The sequence below is a fragment of the Naegleria lovaniensis genome, assembly GCF_003324165.1.
Source record: "Naegleria lovaniensis strain ATCC 30569 chromosome Unknown tig040, whole genome shotgun sequence".
In the NCBI taxonomy this organism is placed as follows: Eukaryota; Heterolobosea; class Eutetramitea; order Acrasida; family Naegleriidae; genus Naegleria; species Naegleria lovaniensis.
The window spans coordinates 192966-213374 of record NW_025407862.1 but is presented as its reverse complement, the minus strand read 5'-3'; the positions used below and the strand labels follow the sequence as shown (position 1 = coordinate 213374).

The 20409-nt window shown below is 37.5% G+C and overlaps 10 protein-coding genes across 10 annotated transcripts; 6 read left to right on the top strand and 4 right to left on the bottom strand.

Moving 5' to 3' along the window:
• Window positions 1-95: 95 nt before the first annotated feature.
• On the bottom strand, window positions 96-3908 carry C9374_010127 (uncharacterized protein; the record flags this gene model as incomplete). Its single annotated transcript, XM_044685637.1, has 3 exons — window positions 96-986; window positions 1040-1160; window positions 1228-3908. The coding sequence occupies 3 exons, from the start codon at window positions 3906-3908 to the stop codon at window positions 96-98; spliced, it is 3693 nt and encodes a 1230-aa protein (XP_044544297.1).
• Window positions 3909-4017: 109 nt separating this feature from the next.
• On the top strand, window positions 4018-5397 carry C9374_010126 (uncharacterized protein; the record flags this gene model as incomplete). Its single annotated transcript, XM_044685636.1, has 1 exon — window positions 4018-5397. The coding sequence occupies one exon, from the start codon at window positions 4018-4020 to the stop codon at window positions 5395-5397; it is 1380 nt and encodes a 459-aa protein (XP_044544296.1).
• Window positions 5398-5444: 47 nt separating this feature from the next.
• On the bottom strand, window positions 5445-6955 carry C9374_010125 (uncharacterized protein; the record flags this gene model as incomplete). Its single annotated transcript, XM_044685635.1, has 3 exons — window positions 5445-5560; window positions 5620-5800; window positions 5876-6955. 3 exons carry the CDS (start codon window positions 6953-6955, stop codon window positions 5445-5447), a joined length of 1377 nt encoding a protein of 458 aa, XP_044544295.1.
• Window positions 6956-7195: 240 nt separating this feature from the next.
• C9374_010124 (uncharacterized protein) lies at window positions 7196-8687 on the top strand (the record flags this gene model as incomplete). The annotated part of the gene is made up of 2 exons (XM_044685634.1): window positions 7196-7927; window positions 8079-8687. 2 exons carry the CDS (start codon window positions 7196-7198, stop codon window positions 8685-8687), a joined length of 1341 nt encoding a protein of 446 aa, XP_044544294.1.
• A 231-nt stretch (window positions 8688-8918) lies between these two features.
• Window positions 8919-10649, bottom strand: C9374_010123 (uncharacterized protein; the record flags this gene model as incomplete). The annotated part of the gene is made up of 1 exon (XM_044685633.1): window positions 8919-10649. One exon carries the CDS (start codon window positions 10647-10649, stop codon window positions 8919-8921), a length of 1731 nt encoding a protein of 576 aa, XP_044544293.1.
• Window positions 10650-10726: 77 nt separating this feature from the next.
• Window positions 10727-11501, top strand: C9374_010122 (uncharacterized protein; the record flags this gene model as incomplete). Its single annotated transcript, XM_044685632.1, has 2 exons — window positions 10727-10734; window positions 10787-11501. The coding sequence occupies 2 exons, from the start codon at window positions 10727-10729 to the stop codon at window positions 11499-11501; spliced, it is 723 nt and encodes a 240-aa protein (XP_044544292.1).
• A 2348-nt stretch (window positions 11502-13849) lies between these two features.
• C9374_010121 (uncharacterized protein) lies at window positions 13850-14266 on the top strand (the record flags this gene model as incomplete). The annotated part of the gene is made up of 1 exon (XM_044685631.1): window positions 13850-14266. One exon carries the CDS (start codon window positions 13850-13852, stop codon window positions 14264-14266), a length of 417 nt encoding a protein of 138 aa, XP_044544291.1.
• A 110-nt stretch (window positions 14267-14376) lies between these two features.
• Window positions 14377-16012, bottom strand: C9374_010120 (uncharacterized protein; the record flags this gene model as incomplete). Its single annotated transcript, XM_044685630.1, has 2 exons — window positions 14377-14868; window positions 15023-16012. 2 exons carry the CDS (start codon window positions 16010-16012, stop codon window positions 14377-14379), a joined length of 1482 nt encoding a protein of 493 aa, XP_044544290.1.
• Window positions 16013-17109: 1097 nt separating this feature from the next.
• Window positions 17110-18603, top strand: C9374_010119 (uncharacterized protein; the record flags this gene model as incomplete). Its single annotated transcript, XM_044685628.1, has 1 exon — window positions 17110-18603. The coding sequence occupies one exon, from the start codon at window positions 17110-17112 to the stop codon at window positions 18601-18603; it is 1494 nt and encodes a 497-aa protein (XP_044544289.1).
• Window positions 18604-18655: 52 nt separating this feature from the next.
• C9374_010118 (uncharacterized protein) lies at window positions 18656-20263 on the top strand (the record flags this gene model as incomplete). The annotated part of the gene is made up of 1 exon (XM_044685627.1): window positions 18656-20263. One exon carries the CDS (start codon window positions 18656-18658, stop codon window positions 20261-20263), a length of 1608 nt encoding a protein of 535 aa, XP_044544288.1.
• Between the last annotated feature and the right edge of the window lie 146 nt (window positions 20264-20409).

Below are 20409 nucleotides of genomic sequence, written 5' to 3'. Positions count from 1 at the left end.
TCTTGTTGTTGAATTCTTTCGTTGGCGCTTTGGCTCGTGTGTCCTTTTAATTTTGTAAAGTCAATTTATTGATCTTTGCCTCAAACAACTCATTGTTAATAAAAAGTTTTGTACCCTACTGTACTAACTGGTGCTAGTGTGTAGGTACGCCCCCATGAAGTTGTAACAACCCTGTTAATTTTTCTTCGTTTCGTTTGATCGGAGGTGTTAATTTGTTGCATGGTCGTGAAATCAATCTTGTAATTGTCCATAATGTGTACCTCTGATGCAGTTGGATCTTTCAAATACTTTCGATAAGCTATTTCAATTTTGTTGCTAATAAAAGGAGAGTACGCTTCATACGAATGTGTCGATAAATTCTTTTCCCAAGACCATGTTGCATGATAGGCGGTTTTGAATTGTCTTCTTCGTGTGAGAACTTGAGGTTTGACCTCTGTAGCGTAATCATAGGCGTCTCTATAGAAATTATCAATGATGGGGTTAAAGGAACCAACTCTCTGAGAACCAGGGTCCACAGTCACAAATTCAATCTTTTCTGTCAAACGAGATGCGTGCTCCGTGTCATGAATGCACTTCTCAATATCATTCAAAGCAAGCACGTAATAAGGCTTCCATATTCTGTTATTCTTCTTATTGAGCTGTGTAAAGAATTCAGAAGTATTCTTCAGTCGTTGATATTCTTGTTGCATGTCCCTATACTTGTTCACGTTGAGTGGTGATACTTCGTAATCAGAAGCTTTTTCTCGGTCCACTTGACGTAATAACTTCAATTGTTGTACCTTCTCGTAATCGCGACGTGATTCAAAATCGGAGAGTAAATAATTGATATGCGTCGTTCGATTGGCACTATCAATTATGATAAGTTTGGCTAAACCTCTCACTTGAATGTATTTCGATCGATATCGGCGAGGATAGGTCACAAGATGATTTTTCACAAGGGATGGATCATAACCAGGTATTGTGACTGAAAATCCATGTTTTGCATACTATTGAATGATTATTAATTCTTGCTCATGTCCACAATAGTATCCGTACTTACCTTATAGAGTCTGTATTCATATGTAGTGGACATTCTGTCAGGATCAATTAAATTAGTCTTCAACGCGAGAGCTCTTCTGCTACGTGCATTGGACCAAACTTGATTACCATCAAACCCAAGACTGTTGAGGTGGTTAAAAACATGATTGTTTTGGTATCATGGTCATATCGAGCTAACTGAGTACTTACCATGCAGCACAAATGTCAAATCCCAATAAAATTTCAGCAGGGGATTTATAAATTCTCAAAATGACTTGAATCGCTCTGTTGTGTTGTGTGTGGAAGGTAACTGCAAACTTGGAACGAGCAACTAAAACGTTGCCTCTAGAACAGTTCTGCTTAATCACTTGATAAATATGTCTTAATTTGTCTTCTGCTTGTTCTGGAGTCAATCCATAGAGGAATAAATCAATATCGGATGAGGAAAAAGAAGATGGAGCGTTTGAGACTTGGTGTGAGGTACTCATTCCATTATTTCCCACACCTGTGGTCAATGAAGTTGATACTCCAAATATAATAGCACCAGTTCCTGGTATGGTGGTCGAAGATATTGTAGTAGGAACCGTAGAAAGAGGTGTAAAATTGAATCCAGCAGCAAAACTGGGAAGAGTAGGCATTGGCAATGTTGAGGTTGCCATAATGGGCATGCCTGCACTGAATCCCGTGGTCATATTCAATGAGGACGGTGTATTACTGAAGGAAGAAGAGATGGAATTCCCAAATACAGATGATGCATGCATCATTCTCGTCGAACCCGTAGAGGAACGTCTGTTTGCAAAGTTGGCATCTGAATATTCCCAGTTATAATCAAAGGACATCAGTTTGTCTCGTTCAATTTTCTCAGTTTCGTCTTTCAATGTGGAATTGTGCAAGGGCTCAGAAGTCTGTTCATCAAAACCTTCTTCTTCATCGTCACTATCACTCTTTGAACGAAGAGTTGGGTTTTCATTCGCAAAGTGATAATAATGTTTTTGCTTTGGTGGCATCTTTTGGCCATCCAAAATACATGCTAATACGCTCCCACCAGCAGCAAACACATTGTCATAATTAAGGCCCTGCAACAAACCGTTTGTAAAACCAGACCACGACTGTTTGAATGCTTCCAGTGACTCAACTACGACAGGTTCTGGGACAGGTCGTGTATAACAAGTTTCATCTGTGAATTGTAAGAGTTTTTTAGCGTCGGGTATTGCGTACTTGTTTTTAGCTTCTCCAGTCACTTGATGCATCATGGAGAAAAGGGGAGATAGTAACAAGTACTTGTCATCAAGAAGTGGATTATTTCTATCCTTGACATATAACTCTCTTAAAAAGTCTTCCTTCTCTTTCAGTTTGATATTCTCTTTTCCAATGGTTTCGATGGGGTATCTACAGGGGTCGAAATATTCTTCTAAAATTTTATGGAGTTGATAGAACTTGAGTTCATGTTTGAGTTGGCTCTTTCTTGTTTTGTCCATCACAGGAAAGTTGTTAAAAGTTCCGCTCATGAGATAACTATAAATCAATTGAAAGATAGCTGGGTTTCTATCCAAAAAAATGGTGCCCTTCTCTGTCAATGCAAAATTATCAGAATTAATATACTTGTACACAATGAATTGTGGATGTTCTTTAAACACTCTAAATGGAATGTTAAAAATTGTTCCTGAAATATCCAACTGCACATAAAGATCAGAGAGTTGTTCAACGCCCTCAACAAAGGAAACAAGTCGATGTTTCAATGCTTTGGATAATTCCTTCACTTGATTCACTGTGAGAGTTTTCATATCTTTTGTTTTCAATAGATAGTATTCTCGTTTTTCTTTCACAGAGTTTTCATAGTTTTTAAAGTGTTCTAACCATTCTGGAGGAACATTCTTTTCCAAACGCTGATTCACGACAAGCGACGTCTGTTGTTGTTGTGGTTGTGAGGGGATATTGAGATTTTCGCTCGTACTAGTACCGCTCAATTTCTTTTCCATTAACATGGTAATATAATTTGTCAGCTTTTCAGTCAAGAAATATTCTGATTCTTCCTTAATGCCCTTCAATGTTTCAAGGCTCAAATTTTCCAATCCCAAGCACTTTACACGGCCATTTTGACGTAAATGTTCTAACACATATTCGAAATGGTCTGGATTTCTGTCAAGAAAATTAATAGCCTTGATCCCTTCGTTGTTGGCAGAATCGTATTCGATTGAAAAGTTAGAAGAAAACATGACTTTAAACAAGTTGTCAAAATGTTTGTGTTGATTGCTGGTGGGAGTAGTAGAAGCATCTGCTACAGACGATGAGGTCATGTCATCGTCTGTTTTGGATGAAATTGGATCATTCAAAGATGGTGAGGAGTCCACAAGATGACCTTCGCCAATGAGCGTTTTCATGGTGGATCTAAAAAATCGTCCTCCCACGTTCAACACAACTAGTTCATCATGTTGCATGCGTTTAATTTGCAACATTTTCTTGATTTCCAAAGAATCACTTTCACGACTCGTGATTAAATTGGATAATGGGACACCATCATCATTTGCAGATGAAGGAACAGCATTCACTTGATGATCATCATTCAATGATAACTTTTTCATAAAGTTTTCAAGTGATTTTTCTAGTTGAAGCTCTGAAAGCTCACGAGTGATTTGTTCAATTAATTCTTCTTGTTGAGACTCTCGCTGTTCAAAGAATGATTTAATTTCGAGCTCTTGATCGGAATAGAGGTGATCGGATGATAATGTTGGAGGAGCGTTTCCAACAACAACGATATCCTCTCGTTTTCTCTTGTTGTTGGATGATTCGTGGCCAGACGCGGAAGGAGAGGGAATCATGTTACTGGAGATGATGATTTTTTCTTTTTCAAATTTCTTGATTGTGATGGAACCTGTAATCAAGTGCACCATTAGCTTTTGTAATTGATTTTAAACAACAAGCTAAGTCAATGAAGTGGTTTTGAATGTCAGATTGTTATTCGCAATATTGTGATTATGATGACAATCAATCATAATAAAAATGTCTTTGCTCGATTGGTGGAAGAAAGCATCCTCCCTTGTTCCGAAATCATCATCAAGCAACCGTTCAACAGGTGGTGCTCCTTCTTCTTCTGCTCTCACTCCCAACACTTCGACACAATCTTCAGTAGTGGATACAGCATCACCGAAACCACGTCAGCCTACTACCACCCAAAATTTACTCGTCCAAGTCTTTAGATATTATTATAGACAATATAAACCTACAGATCAAACACTCACCCGATGGAAATCTGGCAGTATCAAGTACATAATCAAGCCTGGAAGTATACTAGCAATTGGTGTGGTTGGTGTTTGGCTTTCCGATGTGGTTTATAGAAAGCTTAAAGTTGAAAAAGAGGCTCCATCAATATTTGGCAAGCAAGAAAAGATTACACCTCATACTTTAATTTATGAAACGGATTGGTTATTGACAGATTCAATGATTATTGATGAAGAAGATGAAAAACAACGAAAGCGAAATAGAAATGTCATTCGAGAATATTTCTTTGGATCGAAAAAAGAGGAGCAGACTCCAATTAACCTCAATGAGCAACAACATGGTCACATATTGAAAAAGTTTTATGCCAAGTGGGATTATTATCCAAATGTTGATATTCATTTACAGCAACAGCAAGAGAGACCTGTTGGCGATCGTGACAAAATTATTCATCATGTACATATTGAAAAATTTCACCCATACAGCAATATTCAAAATGGATATTGGTCTACTTTGCTTGAATATGCCATTATACACAATGCTGTTGAAAATGGATCAGTTTCTCTGAGGCTAGTTAAGGAGCAAAGAGAAACTTTTGCATCCTACGTTTGGAGAAAGTTGTTTACAAATCGAGAATTTGAAACTTGGAGGAACACCAAATATTGGTTGCACAAACCATGGAATTTAAACGAAATTCATCTTGATTTGCAACAGGATGCAGAAGTCACCATACACAATTTAAAGGACTATTTGGAAAATAATATTTCGGATGCATCGGTTAAGCAAGTTATTTTAGCGACTATGAATTCTGAGAATAACCTCAATCTTTCTCCAGAATTTTTAAAAGAAAATTATTATCTATATGTGAGTGACGAGGCTTTCAACGAGTTTAAGAAGATGGACACAACAAATTCAACAATCCGAGTGACCGAACGCTCAGCAAAAATTGGGGATGCTCTCTTTTGTGTTGGAACAAGATCTCAAAATCCTTCGAGCGACTTGATTCCTGATGTTTCTGGGATTCGATTTGTCACTCACAAACCTGAACCCAAATATATTGAAGATTTTGTGCAGCAAGAAAAGAAAAATCATTCACCGATATGGTGGCGAGCATTTGTTATTACTGGCTCGTTAGGATTTGCCATTGCTTCCATCATTGGATAGCTCATGTCACCTTATTGGTACTACTGGGTTCTCGTAATCATTTATTGTTAGTTACGTTTGTATTGTACAGAGCTACCACCAACAAGTTGTGGTACAGGCTTCCACAAGGATAGACATGGCGACCAAAATCTCCTGCCCCAGAAATATTCATTATGTTGACCTCCTTATCACAAAAAGTTGGTTAAAATTTCTCTTTCTGCTTCATTAAAGAATTTCACTTACCATTGTCCAAATAATAATACAAATTTTTACCAAAAGTGAAAGAAGGAAAGCTGAGTATGTGATCACGAACTGTTTGAGTTTGAACCACATCATCATTATCCACTCCTTGATTTCCACTATCTAAATAGATCACTAATTGTTGTGGTACATTAGGTCGATTCAAAATTCTATTGTTAAAATCCTGCATGAATCATGTGCCAATATTCATGTCATGACATTTAGCACATTCCAAAATTAAATCATTCATTTCACTTACTTGATTATTCCACCAAAATGAAGAGCTCATACATCCAACTTTTCCATAGACTTTAGGACGTGTCCATCCCGCATAGCACGAAATTAAACCTCCCAATGAGCTTCCCAAAATTCCCAATTTTGAGTGATCCAAAATCCATCGTCTTTTGAACGTTTCCATCAAGGTTGGCATTAATGTTTGTTCCAAAAAATCCAAATAGAGATCTCCCTTTCCTCCTGCACCAACACTAGCATCTCTCGAATATGTATATTCATTCATGCGATCGGCCGTATTATACACTCCAATTACTACCACTTCTTCCATGGCGTAATTTGCATTCGAATTCAACATTAATGGATTCAACGTATTTTGAATCATCCAAGCCTGATTCATGAATGCAGTGGAAGGATCAAATAAATTCTGTCCATCATGCATGATTAGTAAATTATCATAACGTTTCCATGAATTTTCAAAATAAGAAGGAGGCAAATACAAGGTAATATTTCTGTAATTTTTCAATTGAGGGGAATAGATTGGATTGGGGAGCACGAGAATGGAGCCTTCTGTGGTGTAGAACCATGGATATAAATCGAGAGAAATCATCGAGTCTTCTCCTCGAGTCATCCGTGAAGATGAAGGCATGTCATCATGCTTTGGTTGGATCCCGTTGTTTTGAGCCAAATGTTTCAAATCAAACATGGAATTTGGTCCTAATTGCCAATCCCGATCATTCACTAGACTCTTCATTTGCAAGAGGTAACCATTACTTTTCAAATCTGATTGGGAAATATTGAGCAGTGTTTCAAAAATTCCATTGTTGTTGGATCCAACGATTTGGAGAGGAATTCCCGAGGACCAACTGAGTGGAGGAATATTACCTCGTAAAAACATTGGGTTAGTATTCAAGTTGGAATTTTTGTAATAGACTCGAATACGGAGCTGGAGAGTCGCGGAAAGTTTGAAGGAAGGATGATGATTGTTGTCGATGATTGGAGTGGCATGGAGAGTTGCAGCAGTGGTGCCGCTACTATTGATCTTCATGAGACATAGAGCCAGAAGAATCACAGTGATGGCAGCTGTCAAGAAGTTCTTGGACGACATTTTTTTGAAAAGCAATAATGTGAAATATTCAAAGAAATTGCTTGTGAAATTGGTTTGAATTCAAGAAAAAGAAGGATAATTGAGCTTATGATGATCCACATGACAAACATGTGGTTTTCAATTTTATTTCACATTTTCTTGATAAATCGTCAAGATAACGTTTGTGGCGCCAAAAAAATTTAAAATCAAAAAAAATACACAAAAGCCAGTCATCACAAAATATTATTATTGGGACACCCGATGGCCTCCGATGAAGAAGAAACAATAGGATCCTTGGTGAAGGAACAACAGGAACATCAACCTTCACCTCGTTTGCAATTGAAAAAGAAAACTGCACAAGTGGAAGCAGAAGCAGAAGTAACTTTCACAAAAACTCGAGTTGGACGAAGCAGGAGATCTGTTGCTGGTTCTTCCTCTTCTTCCGAAACTACGACCACTGTTACTGTAAAGAAAACATTGGAAAAGAAATCGGAAAAGGAAGAAGAAGACGAAGATGATGAGCAAGTTGAAGACGAGGAAGACGAAGATGAAGAATTAGAATTGGAATCTGAAGAGGACGAAGATGATGATGATTACGAGTCCGAAGAAGACGTCAAGAAGAAAAAGAAAAAGCCATCAAAATCAACTAAAAAAACAAAGAAAGAATCAACAAAGAAGACCAAATCTGAAAGCAATGGCAAGAAAAAGAAGACTAAACAAGCTGATTTACCATCAGCTGATGTATGTCCATATCCACCTGATCAAACAACTAAACTTTCTAAAAAGGATATGAAATCTTTATTCAAAGCTGCAGGTGTGCAACAAAATTTGGATAAGGTCAAACAATTTTTCGAATCATTTGACAAGGATAAGGTTTTAGGAGCCAAAGATTTGGACGGATGGTCTGCTATTTTACAAGCTTGCCGATTTGGGAATCAAGATATTGTGCAATTTTTGATTGGAAAAGGTGCAGATGTCACCACTCATGCTTCGGTATGTTTGTATGAACTGTTTTTTGCAATTACTAATCCAGCTTCAACAACTAACTACTTTCTAACAACCATTAATACATCATGAAAATTCAAATGGAATGCAAATCAACCCAATAATCTCATCCTCTAAATTTATAAAATTATACCAATAGGACAAACGTACTACTTTGCATGTGGCAGCTCTTTGGGGATATTCTGAAATTGTTGACACATTAACTAAGCATAACAAATCAGCAGAATATTTAATGGCAAAAGATGCATGGGGATTGAGTGCTCATATTCTTGCTGAACGTCAAGGTCACAAAGAAATTGCCAAGACGATTCGCGCCTTGGTTCCAGAGGATTTATTGAAGAAAGAAGAAGAAGAATTCAAACAAAAGAAGAGCAGAAAAAAGAAAACTGAGGGTGAAACTGAAAAGAAGAAGAAAACCACCACGAAAAAGACCACAACCACCAAGAAAACCACCACTAAAAAGACAAGCAAGAAGAAAATTCTTGAGGACGATGACGACAGTGAAAGCGAAGAAGAATCAAGCGCTGAAGATGAATCTGAAAGCGAAAGTGAAGAAGAAGTCGCCACAAAGAAGAGAAAGGCACCACCACGTGCAGCAAAGAAAACTGAAGAGGAAAAGAAGGCTCCTGCTCCGAAGAAGGTGAAAACTGAACCAGTTAAAACCGAACCAGTTAAGAAAGCTCAACCTCCACCAAAGAAGCCCCCTTCAAGAAAGAATAAGGTCATTGACGATGATGACGATGAGTAAATTTTTTACGTTTCATATTTATTAACTTTGTGATTCTGATTGTTAAGAGCTCACTTTGATTAACCATTGATTTCACAATAAATCAGGCTTGATGTTGGTTCATGTGATTCGTTTGTGGCTCAGATGTCACCGCCACACTTGCTCAAAAAAAAAAAGAATTGCAAAAGAATACATTGCCAATAAAATTTACCTTGAGTGTGTAGTTACATTAAATTTTATTATAAAATATCCTTACTTTTGTCTCTTTGTATCTTTTGACTCCTTAATATAACCTTGTTTCTTGAGGTCAATATAAGTTTGTTTGGTGTAAACATTTCCTTCTTCATCTTCTACTTCTTCCATTTCACCTTCATCCCAATGCTGTTGTTGCTCTTGTTGTTGCATGTTCTTCCATAAATCGAGGGCGTCCTTGATTTTAGTAATGTGATGAAAGTGTCTTGTATTTGGAATTCCCAAACATTTCATACCATTAGCGTGTCTCCATTCTTGGAAATGTCTTTCAAATTCTCGGTGACCCCAATATGAATGATTTCCACAAATTTCGCAAATGTATTCATTTCCTAGACCTTGCCACTTGTAGAGCCAATAGGGAATTGGTTTTCCATCTGGACCAAGTGGTAAATTGAGAGGATTGTTCTTCTTACTTGCATACTTGCTAAGAGGATCGTCTGGGTTTGCCATTGATGCTGCTCGCTTTTCTCGTTGTTGTCTCTGATACTCTTCGTCATCTTCGAGATCCATTTGTTTTTCAATTCTCTCGAGTTCTGCTTGATTTTCTTCCCAAGTTCGAGTGGATTTCTTTTCGACATTGACCTTGGTTTGTTGAATGACATCGGCAAGCCAATCCTGTAGAAACTTGGAAATTTTGGCTTCCAACAAGGCCAAAGCTCTCATCTTTTCGACGTTATGGAGACTCTTTCTCTTACCACCTCGTCGTTTCTTTTTCTTTTGTTCAGCAGCAGAATTTTGCTGTTGTTGGCCTGAATTATTCGTGTTCATTTGAGGTTTTTGTTGTGAAGCATTATTTTGTTCACCTTGTTGTTTCATGAGAGTAGGTTTGAGAAAAGCCCAAACTTCGCCCACATTTCCTTCTCTCCAATTTTTATCAAAATCTTCTTCCACATCGTGAATCATCTTTTGCATGTTCATGAGAGGTTGAGTTCTCGTCATGAAATCAATAAAATATGACAGCAAGCCTTCGAGATAGGTCTTGTATTTTTCGCTATTTTTCACATCTAGGGATATCTTGTCAAACTGTCCAATGGTGTTCAAGTATTCCATATAATCAATTTGCTGGATGGAGGCAGGAGTTGGAATGTTCTCAGCTCCATTGTTCGTAACCGATTCCAAGGGCTTTTCATTAATCAAGTCCAAGAACGCGTTATAGTGCGCATGTAAATCGACATACCTTCCATATAATTCCTCATCACTAAAAACAACTCCGCTTTCAATTTCCTTTTGAACTCTTTGTTGGATTTTGCTTTGTAATTGTTCATCACTAGATTCCGATGTATTTCTATTTTCAATTTTCACCGCAAACTTCCTGTGGTACTCTTTAATTTCAGCCATTCGAGAATAAAAACTAGAAATTGTATTGGGGAAGGTTGTTTCGGTGAGTTGAGCCCGCACAGATTTTAATTGATCGGACGTCGTCTCAGGTGAACCTAAAAAAACGCTATTTACAGATGTTGTTGTGCCATTAGTACCCGACGGTACATGAGAAGAATTTGGTTGCTGTTTTTGATGATCATCACCCGATGATGCTACTCCATAAATATTTTCCTTCAAATATTGGGCCTTTTCCTGTATTTGTTGAAGATGATGATTCAAGCGATGATTTTGATAGACCATGTGTTTTTGGGTTTTGGCCCGATGTTTAATTTCATACACGACCGATTTGATCGCTTGTTCAATGTCCACGTGCGAGAGACGTGCTTGTTCAACCAAAAGGGAGTTGGACATTTTTTTTAAAAAAAACATGTAAAATCTTTGGTCAACGAGCCGTTCAATATTTGAAGCGCCAAAATTTTCAAAAAAAAATGGAAAGGTATGTAAATCTTTTTCGCTACGCCAGGGCCAGTTGGAGATTCTGCTGTTAGTGTTGATTTGACTGCACAAACTATATTACCGCACTATGCATCTCTGAATCCCGCATCAGAGGATGATTTGCATAAATCGCTTTTAGAAATGTATGATGATTTATTACCCAAGAATGAATTGTTGGAGATAACAGACGCCAGCAAACCCTTGGTGAACCATTTGAGTAACATGATTGATGGTGATACTGAATCCAATGAAAGAAAACGTAAATATGTAGCATGTACTGACGATGTGTTGGGGTATTTGAAACTCCTTAAACAAATGAAGAAGTTCAAGGCTACTACCCCTTTGCAGGATGTTCAAAATTTCAAGGTTTATGAAGTTCAAAAATTCGACCCTTCAGCTTTTATATCCTCTAATCCAAAGCCTAAGACTTTTTTGGGAACCTTATTCTCTAGTGTTAAGGAATTAAACACAAAAGTATCTACTCTAACTTCAGAACTCTCTGCTGCAAATACAAATATTGCTAATCTAACTTTGGAACTCTCTACTGCAAATACAAATATATCTAACCTAACTTTGGAACTCTCGACTGCAAATACAAATATTGAAAATCTAACTTCAGAACTCTCTACTGCAAATACAAAGATAGACACACTAACCTCAAAAGTACGTGCATTACAAATTGCTAGGATAAGCGAACGTTTGGATTCTATTTTAAAGAATTCTGGAAGAGAGAGCCAATTCAACGTTTTCCAGCTTAGTGGCCAATAATAACGACGAAATTCAAAGGAAAAGATTGATTGCTGATCTTTCTCTACCAACCCCTGTAAACCAAAACACTGCAAAATCAAATACCAGTTCTTCCAAGAAAAAAAAGGACATGGATGAATGTCAGCAAATAGTAGAATCTATTATTAATCAATATCGACCATGTTTGAACGGAGAGAATGCATAACAATACTTAATTCTCTTCGTTACCTAGAAAACTTTTTGCTGAGGATGTTAATAAAACAAGGATCATAAGATGATTTTATGATGAGTTCAAACTTGCCGATTCAATTTGTTGTTACTGAGAGAGTGAAGGAAACACCATGTTGCTATTGGTGCCTCCCATTCTCCATCGCCCAAACAGCGGAATACACCACAACAGAACCGTAAGGAGGCTCGTAATATCAAGGAGGAAGGTCTTGGCAATAAGGGGCCACGATAAGATGTAGCCATGTCCCCACAATCTAATTCCGGCCCCACTGAACCACCCTTATATATTCTACCAAGGGATGATTGTAAGAAGATTTCGGTGACAACAGCGAAATAAATGCAGTCACTAGCGCATTCTGGTGTTGTGAAGAGTTATTCTTCATGAATTGTCCCTCCAATGAAGAAACTGAGGTTGTGGATGGCTATAATGATCTACATCATCTTTTGGTGATGAGTTACACGTTCAGTAACTTTTACCAAGATGGAATATTGATGATCATCTATGTTTCGCTGTTGTTTTCTTTCTTGCAAACAACATACACTAAGAGATCACTATTGTCCTCCAATTGAATGTAATTATGAAAATAGTCTAATTTTCAATATTGGACAATCGATTGGTTGAACAAGTACAGAATTCTCAGTATCAGTAGGTAAATTTCTTCCAGTAATTGTGACGCCAGTGTTTATGAATATACAGAGAAGGTTTTTGGATTCTGCTTATCAAATCGTCATTGTTTGTCGAAAATATGGCTACCAAAAGTGTCATATCTTGACAACAACGCAACTCTAGTGCAAGCTTTTCAAAATCATTCTCCAATTTTTTCCAATTCGATAAAATCTTAAAAATTCAAAGTGAGGAGTTTCACAATCTGAATTCAACAATGCATCTAATCCTGCAATTTTAAAATTGTAGATCATAGTGTACAACGATGGAGCCACGTATATTTAACTTTTCCTTGATGTCATTTATCCACTCACGTGTATTATTCGAGGTGTACGTTGATTTTGGAATTAGATGGGCTATCACCGAATTTATTTTCTCCCAATCGTCAACCAAACCAAGGTGAATAGTAACCAAATTGGAAGCGTATTTCAACTCTCCGCTCTTCACTATGACTCCCTCTCGTCTCTCAAAAAATCAACTGCTACTGTTATCAAAATTCGCCTGGAACGAATCGATCCCTGGAACAGCTATGTCCAACAATTAATCATTTCGAAAATTATTGATATGAATAATTCTTCGACTCTTTAGGGTTTTAGTGTGAGGTAATGAAATGCCGATGCTTCTTATTGGATGTTACGTTTCAACTATGTCTTGTTCAATTAGAAATTAATTTTCAAAATTTTTATCAACGCGAGTGGTGTTGTATTCAAAACGAAGGCGCATTGTTTGCAAATTTTTTTTGAGATGCGGGTCTGTTATCGAAAAAAGGTAAGTGCCAGGTTGTGGAGTTATTTGCTTCAATGCTTCTATCTAATTGTCATGAATTTGCTAGATTATGACATCTTCGAGTTGCTTTTGAATCCCAATATCAACTCTTTACAAAATTAAAATGACACACAGTGGTTTAACTCGAGCCAAAATTTGCCAGCGAGTTTGTTGGTGTGTTGGTTGCGTCTCGCCCCTTGTGTGTTTTGTGAGAATCCTGATATGAGCCTGTGAACACAAAATCAAACAAAAATTGGGAGAACCAATTGCAAAGGAGGTGCTGATTTGAGTCTTGATCAAGTTTCTTCATTGGGTGCAAAAACTCTCTATACAAGTAGCATCAGCATTAACTTTTGATGAATCGTTAAACTGTGGTATTCTGTTCCAATGTTGTGGAGAGATGTGGCCTTTAAAATCAGCAACATATGAAGGCTTTACGTCATCAACCGACAAACAATTTACCACCCAAAGATTCATCAAAAGTCAACACCGATGCTACTTGTTGCGCGTTCCATTTCTTGTATTAACCAGTCAAATTGAGAGTGATTGGTCCAGAGGATGAAGGCTGCAGTGTTTATACAAACCATCACTATCGTCTTGTTGTTGTTGGTTACAATTTGTGTTCGACAGAATTTTTTTTTTAAATTTTGGCGTTGTTTAACGTATAGCTTGGTGGTTTTCAGCCCAACATGATGTCCTTCATATTTAAAAAATGTATGGCTATTTTGATGGAGATGTCATTAATTGGAGAAAGTTTGATCCTTGTGGCGTATGGATGCATAACGTACGCTGCCGGTATGGATTGGGGTATGAGATCAAGTACAGTGTTACATCTGCATGGCCATTGATCCAGCAAAGCAATGCCATCTTTCACCATTCAACATTGATCACTGTTGGATTATGGAAGCATATTGTTCTTTATCCAGAAATTTGTGAAGGGTTGAAGCAAAGAACTCGAGTGTTTCTTGAAATGAGCAATGATACGGAAGGCATTCCCCTAACCCAATTTATGATAGAACACTTTAACATGGATATTATGGACCAATTGGTCAACATACCTCTTTCAGAAATTAGTATTCGCCTTAAGAATTTTCGAATCAACGGTAATAAACCATTGCCTGAGCTTTAAGATGTATGTAAACAACAGATAAAGTTATCAATGGTCTTTATAATTGTGCAGTTATTGAAATATTGTTTATAATTCCAATGGACAATCGATATCATATTCGATGTATGTATTTACAAAGTGTCTGCTGTCACAGCAGCATCATTCTGATCTGCATGACGATTTGGTACCAATTCATAAGTATGAATTGGAAAATGACATCCATCTCCACTATATTCCACATGGAAGGGTGACAGCCAGAGCAGAGGATTGTTACCGAGAATAGATTTTACATTATTCAGCACTCCAATGTCATATGGATGACATTTGTGCTGATCATAGAGTCTTCTCTCCTTTTCCATGGATTCTATGGTAGTAGTGTTGAATAGAATCAATTTAAGGTGATACCCTGCAAAGAACAACATGGCAAATCCAAAACAAAAGCTAATGATATAAATCCAAATTTGATTAAGCTGTAAAATGGAAATGACTGCATATTTAGCAGTTCCTTGAAGTTTGAGAGCATTAAAAAGAGTTTTTGACATGGTAAGAACAGCAAAAAGTCCACCAATAGAAATCCAAACCAAAAAGAGGAAAAAGTATTTGTGATTGTAAAATCCAATACACTATTGAAGCCATTAAAATGATAATAATTCCACAATGACATTGGTCATTAATTGCAACATTGTAAAAAAATAATGACGACGATCGTATGACACATGACCGAAATAGCAACAATTACTAGTTCACAAATAAATGCCAGTATGCTACACCACTTACATTATTGAACCAAGGGCAAAAATGGTCCATTCTCAATACACAGCAATTTAATTGCCTACAATGATGAGCTCTATCTGGCTTTCGTATCCAACATCGTTCACAAATTCGAATTTGACCTCGAGAATTCAATTCTGATGTTTGCCGATCTGAAAAGGATAATACATCCTCTTCTTCGTCATGATGATGAGATACATTACCATGCTGATTGTTGTGTGTTGATTGAGTTGATTCTCCATTTGCATCACTCAATGATGACGTAACAGGATTGTCTTCAGTATTTTCTGATTGAAGATTCATTTCTCTCAATTGACCTCTAAAACCCATGACTTGATGAATTTCTCGTTCCAATTCCACAAGAAAATTGGGTCCTCTTCTCTTATACCACTCAATTTGCTGAGGTGTGAGAGCCCAAGTTTTATCATCCTTAAATACAAAACCAGGATGTGTATAAATACACTTGTAAAAGGGATACAAAACGCAAGCCGAAATGAAAGCAAAAATGATGAAATAAAGAGCATGAAGTATTCGTACAGCTGCAGAATAATCCGAAGACAACACAACCGGGAGAGCAAATGTAAATAAATAACCTAAAATTACCCATAATAATAAAACAAGGGCTACTCCTGTAAAAATCCATGAATACCATCTCCGACTTTGTTGTAATTGTGGTGGACCTCTCTTGGCCTGATGTTCCTTGTTGGTGGTTATAGAGTATAGATGGGAGTTGTCATTGGTATGATCAACTCGCTCGTCTTCATGATGATGTAGGTCCGAATGTGTACTGCTCTCATCCATGTCAAAATTATTATTGTTGGATAACAATATTTTCTTATTATCTTCTGATGAGGAATGAGAATCTTCTTCCTCTACAGGATCAATCCAAATATTATGCTCTTTTTGATGATATGAAAATTGTTTTTGCTGATCGATTTCGGAATGTATGTTGTCGTCGTCGTTGGAAGAAATAACCTCAGAGGCAAAAGAAGGCATTTTTTGATGGTTATCTTAGAAGCCAATTCCGATTCGAGTTGTTGAAACAAAAGACAAGTGATTGTTGTAACAAAAATTTCCTTAGGAGCAGAGGGAATCGAACCCTCGTCTAAGGAACCACAATCCTTCATTCTACCATTGAACTATGCCCCTGTTCGAATGAACGAATAATCGTTTCATCATTAAACCATCATAAACGTGTGTCAAACGAAGTAAGTCTCTAATTGTTTCAATCCTTTCTTCACCTGTTGGTAAGGAGGTGTTGCTTTTAACTGTAACAACATTTCAGTTTGAACCAACAAAACACACAAATCGTAAATCAACATGTATACAACGAAAGTTGGTGCGAAGAAAGACCATTTATGAGCCTATTGTCATTTCTCTGTTGGTAAAAGGATTTTCAGCGACACAAATCTCAGAGATACCCAATTATGCAATTGTCAACATGCTCTTTTCATGGTACCACAGTTTCAATAAGGTCATCCTTGCTAAATCCATCACACATTATAAAGGGTCTTTTACAATTTGAGTCCGGATGTGTGAAAGGGCGAGCTCAAGACTTCCATCACTTTTTAATACCTCGATTTGATCTTGTTTACAGCTCATACCCTGATGGTACTTTGTCAGCAGTTCATCCCCAGCAAGAATAACCACAAAGTATTTTAAAACACCACTTCGCCGCAAATGGTCAAAAAGTGGTTGAATTTATCATGAACCGAAAAGATTTTTAATGTGCTTGAAGCGCTACAAATAGTCATATCAGTCGAGTTCTCAACTCGATCCAGAATCACGGAATTGCATGGATTCTGATCTCTATGATAATTTTGGATCTGTCATTCTCAGTACTGCTCCATTCAAACACAAAACAAATAACAAAAATCTGCTTTGTGTCGCCTCTCCCGTATAACGCCTATCTCTGTGTTTATGAATTGGTAATATTGGACGCTTGTCTTGTAATATCAGTATTCTCTCAAACTTTATAGAACGAAAAATAGCTCGAGTGGATTACACAATTCATTGCGAGATTCATGTGGTCTTCAACAAATTCAGCACTCTCGGAGATTGGCAACTCCTCAGTAGCTACTACAAGCAAAAGAATGGTTCCTCCTCATACTACTGCTACTCCTACCAATTACATTCGTAATGGCAGTCCCATGATCGCTGTTCATACTTCATCCTCGAAAAGTAAGAAGAAATCATCGTCTTCTTCAAACAGCTCCAAGAGCACTGGTAAGGCTAGCTCTTCCTCAACTTCTTCTACCTCCATTTCGGGAATACTCTTTTCATCTACAACAACAACATCAAGTAGCGTGTTGGCTTCATCCTCATCATCTCTTACATCAACACCTTCCAAGAGCTCGACATCAAGAATCTCGGATTCAGCTGTATCCAATTCAACAACCTCTCAACAATTGTTACCTTCCAAACCAGCATTCAAGTCTTTAACCAACACTCCATCCAAGAATGTATCTACTAACAGCTCTTATGTAAATACTCCCTCAACATCAAGCAGTACCAACAAGTTTATAACATTTCCAACAGCATGCAAGGCAGTTACTTCAACCACAGAGGAAGACGAAGAAGAGGACAGCTCCTCCAATAGAATACGAGAAACCATTAAAAAGTACAATCGAATTGATAACCTTATGGAGATGCAAGATGAAGGCTTGCAGATATTGCGCTCCTATCTTCAACAACGAAAGAATGAAGAGTATTTGCTCTATATGGAAGCTACTCGGGAATTTAAAAAGAAAAGACAAGGAGGGTATTCTAATGGCGATGATTCAACCACACCGTTGTTGGAAGAGTTCCAAAAGATTTTCACACAATTTTTAAGCTTTGACAGTATGACATGCATGAATGTTCCTGCTTGTATTCGAGAACAATTTACAACTGTTTGGAAGGAGCTTAATGAAGTTGGTCATAACATGCAAGCAACAACAATGAATAGCAACAATAAGGCACCATATAACGAGAATAGAAAGAGTGGTGTCAGTGACAACAGTGAAAATCAGGCACAAACACTCTCACCTCGAAGTAATCATTCAGCTTCACCACAAGCATCGAGTCCTTTGACCCCAATGTCATCGACAAGCCCAAGCGCAATTGCAAGCAATACTTCTGTCAGTGGTAGTAATTGTCTTTCTTCCAATTCAATTTCCCAGGAATTGGCTCTGAAAATGAGAAAGTGTTTGGACGACTTGTTCATCAATGTTCAAGTGCAGTTCAAGAATGAAATTATGCCTCATTTCAAAAAGACTCAAGAATTTAAAACCTTTGTGCTCGAGAAATTGATTGAACTCAGTAATAATCAACAACAACAACCACAAGAGATTCTTTCTCCCTTAAATTCTCCTTCAACATTATCCCCAGGAGAAGTGCTCATTCAAGATTTTTTAACACAAAATGGAGAATTGGCAGAGTATTGTAAACCTTTTGCGAAAAAGAATTTAACCACGATGGATCAAATCAGAAATTTCACTTCTGACGATTTTCGAGACAAGATTGGCATTAAGAAAATTGGTCACCTGAAACGCATTGTTCGACTCACCAAGGAGCATTTCATGAATAAATCTGATGAGTCGCTTTAACGCGTTAACTGAAGCAAGCGACAAAACAAATTATTTGAACTTCAAGAAAAAAATGCAAATACATGACAATTCGACCCTGTTCGTGCATGAACACGATGACGACGAACACAAGGAAGAAACATTCGGAAATGACACAACTACATTATCGGAACCACAACATGAAAATCATGTGGATGAAAATAACGTGTTGGAGCAAAATTCTAAAAAGCGAAAATTATCTAACGAGACTATCATGACCGATAATGAAAATACTATCAATGAAACATTTAATCTCCCCAAAGAAGATGATAACACTGATGATGACGATGAATCCAGTACTAACACTCGAAAAATCCTTCCTCCATGCCAAATTTGTTCCACTTTAGAATCCAAATACACATGTCCAGGCTGTTCCATCAAGTATTGTTCCATGGAATGTTTTAAAAATCATAAAACCACATCCAAATGCACCGGAAAACGAGACACCACAAAATACATTGATTTAAAGGAGTTCAATGATCGACATTTAAAAAGTGATTACAACTTTTTAGAGAATTTACAATCACAAACCTTTCATTGGTCCCGACAACGAGATTTAGAAAAGATTGATTCTCACACCTATCAATATCATCATCCAAAAGTAAGAGAATTGCAATATAGAGCCACACAGAAAGGCATTCGGATGGAACTCATGCCTCAAGGAATGTCCAAACGAGAACAAAATACCTCCTATTACAACAAAAAGCTGGACAAGATCTTTTGGAGATTGGAATTTATATTTGTGAATGAATTGGATCATCAGACGGGTGAGCCGTGTCATGTGGTGGAGGCTCATCTCTCCGAGGATTTGAAAATTTGTGATTGTATGAGTCGATATTTTGATAAGAACATGAATGGTAGTGCCAAAACAAGAGATCAAATGCAAAAGTACACGAGTTACTTTGAGAAGTTTAAACAATCCTCCTCCTCCTCCAGCACGAGTCAAGATTCATCATTCGGATTGGAAAATTCCAAACCTACTGCAGCAGAGGAACAACAACAAATCACTAGCAACCCTAACAATCAGTGTAACCAAGAGCGGGACTCTCCTTTGAGAGACGACGCATTTTTTTATTTTATTAAGGTTGAAGGAAGACCTTCGAGTGAGACCTTGTACTATGCTCTAGATTCAACACTGTGTTTGCGAGAGTGTTTGAAAGAGTTGGTCATTTTGGAGTATCCTGTGATTGAAGTGGTGTTACCTGGATATGAAAGCAAGTATACTGTCATAACGAGAGAACAAATGAATGACATGAATGCACAACGAGATGAACGATTGAAGGAGAAGAAGGAGAAGAGACAAGCATTTCTTGAAAAGAAGACAAAATATGAAGAGAGACAAGCTGAAAAGTTGGAATCAACGTTCAGAGGACAGGGGAACAAACGAGGAGGCAGCATGCATGGACGAGGCCGAGGAGGATATTCTGGTGGTGAAAAACGAAGTCACACAGAGGCCTCCAATGCAAGAGGTGACAACAGTTCTCAGCGTTCGAACAACAGTAGAGCAAGCAACAATAGAACAGAAGAACGACGTGGTGGATTCACGAGAGGAGGCAAATCCAAGAACTACAACCAGCACCGCCCATCACAAAATCGAACGAAAACTCAGAGTTCTGAAGGTGCACAACCTAACAACAATTGAATCAATGGCCAACGTTTTGGATGTCCAACCATTGGTGTTTGCAAGTAAAACAAATCGTGTTTTGAAAATTTTGCTTTTATTGGCAGATTGTTAGACACAAAACAATCACATTGGGCGCATTGGTGACGAATAATTAGTTTGAGCTT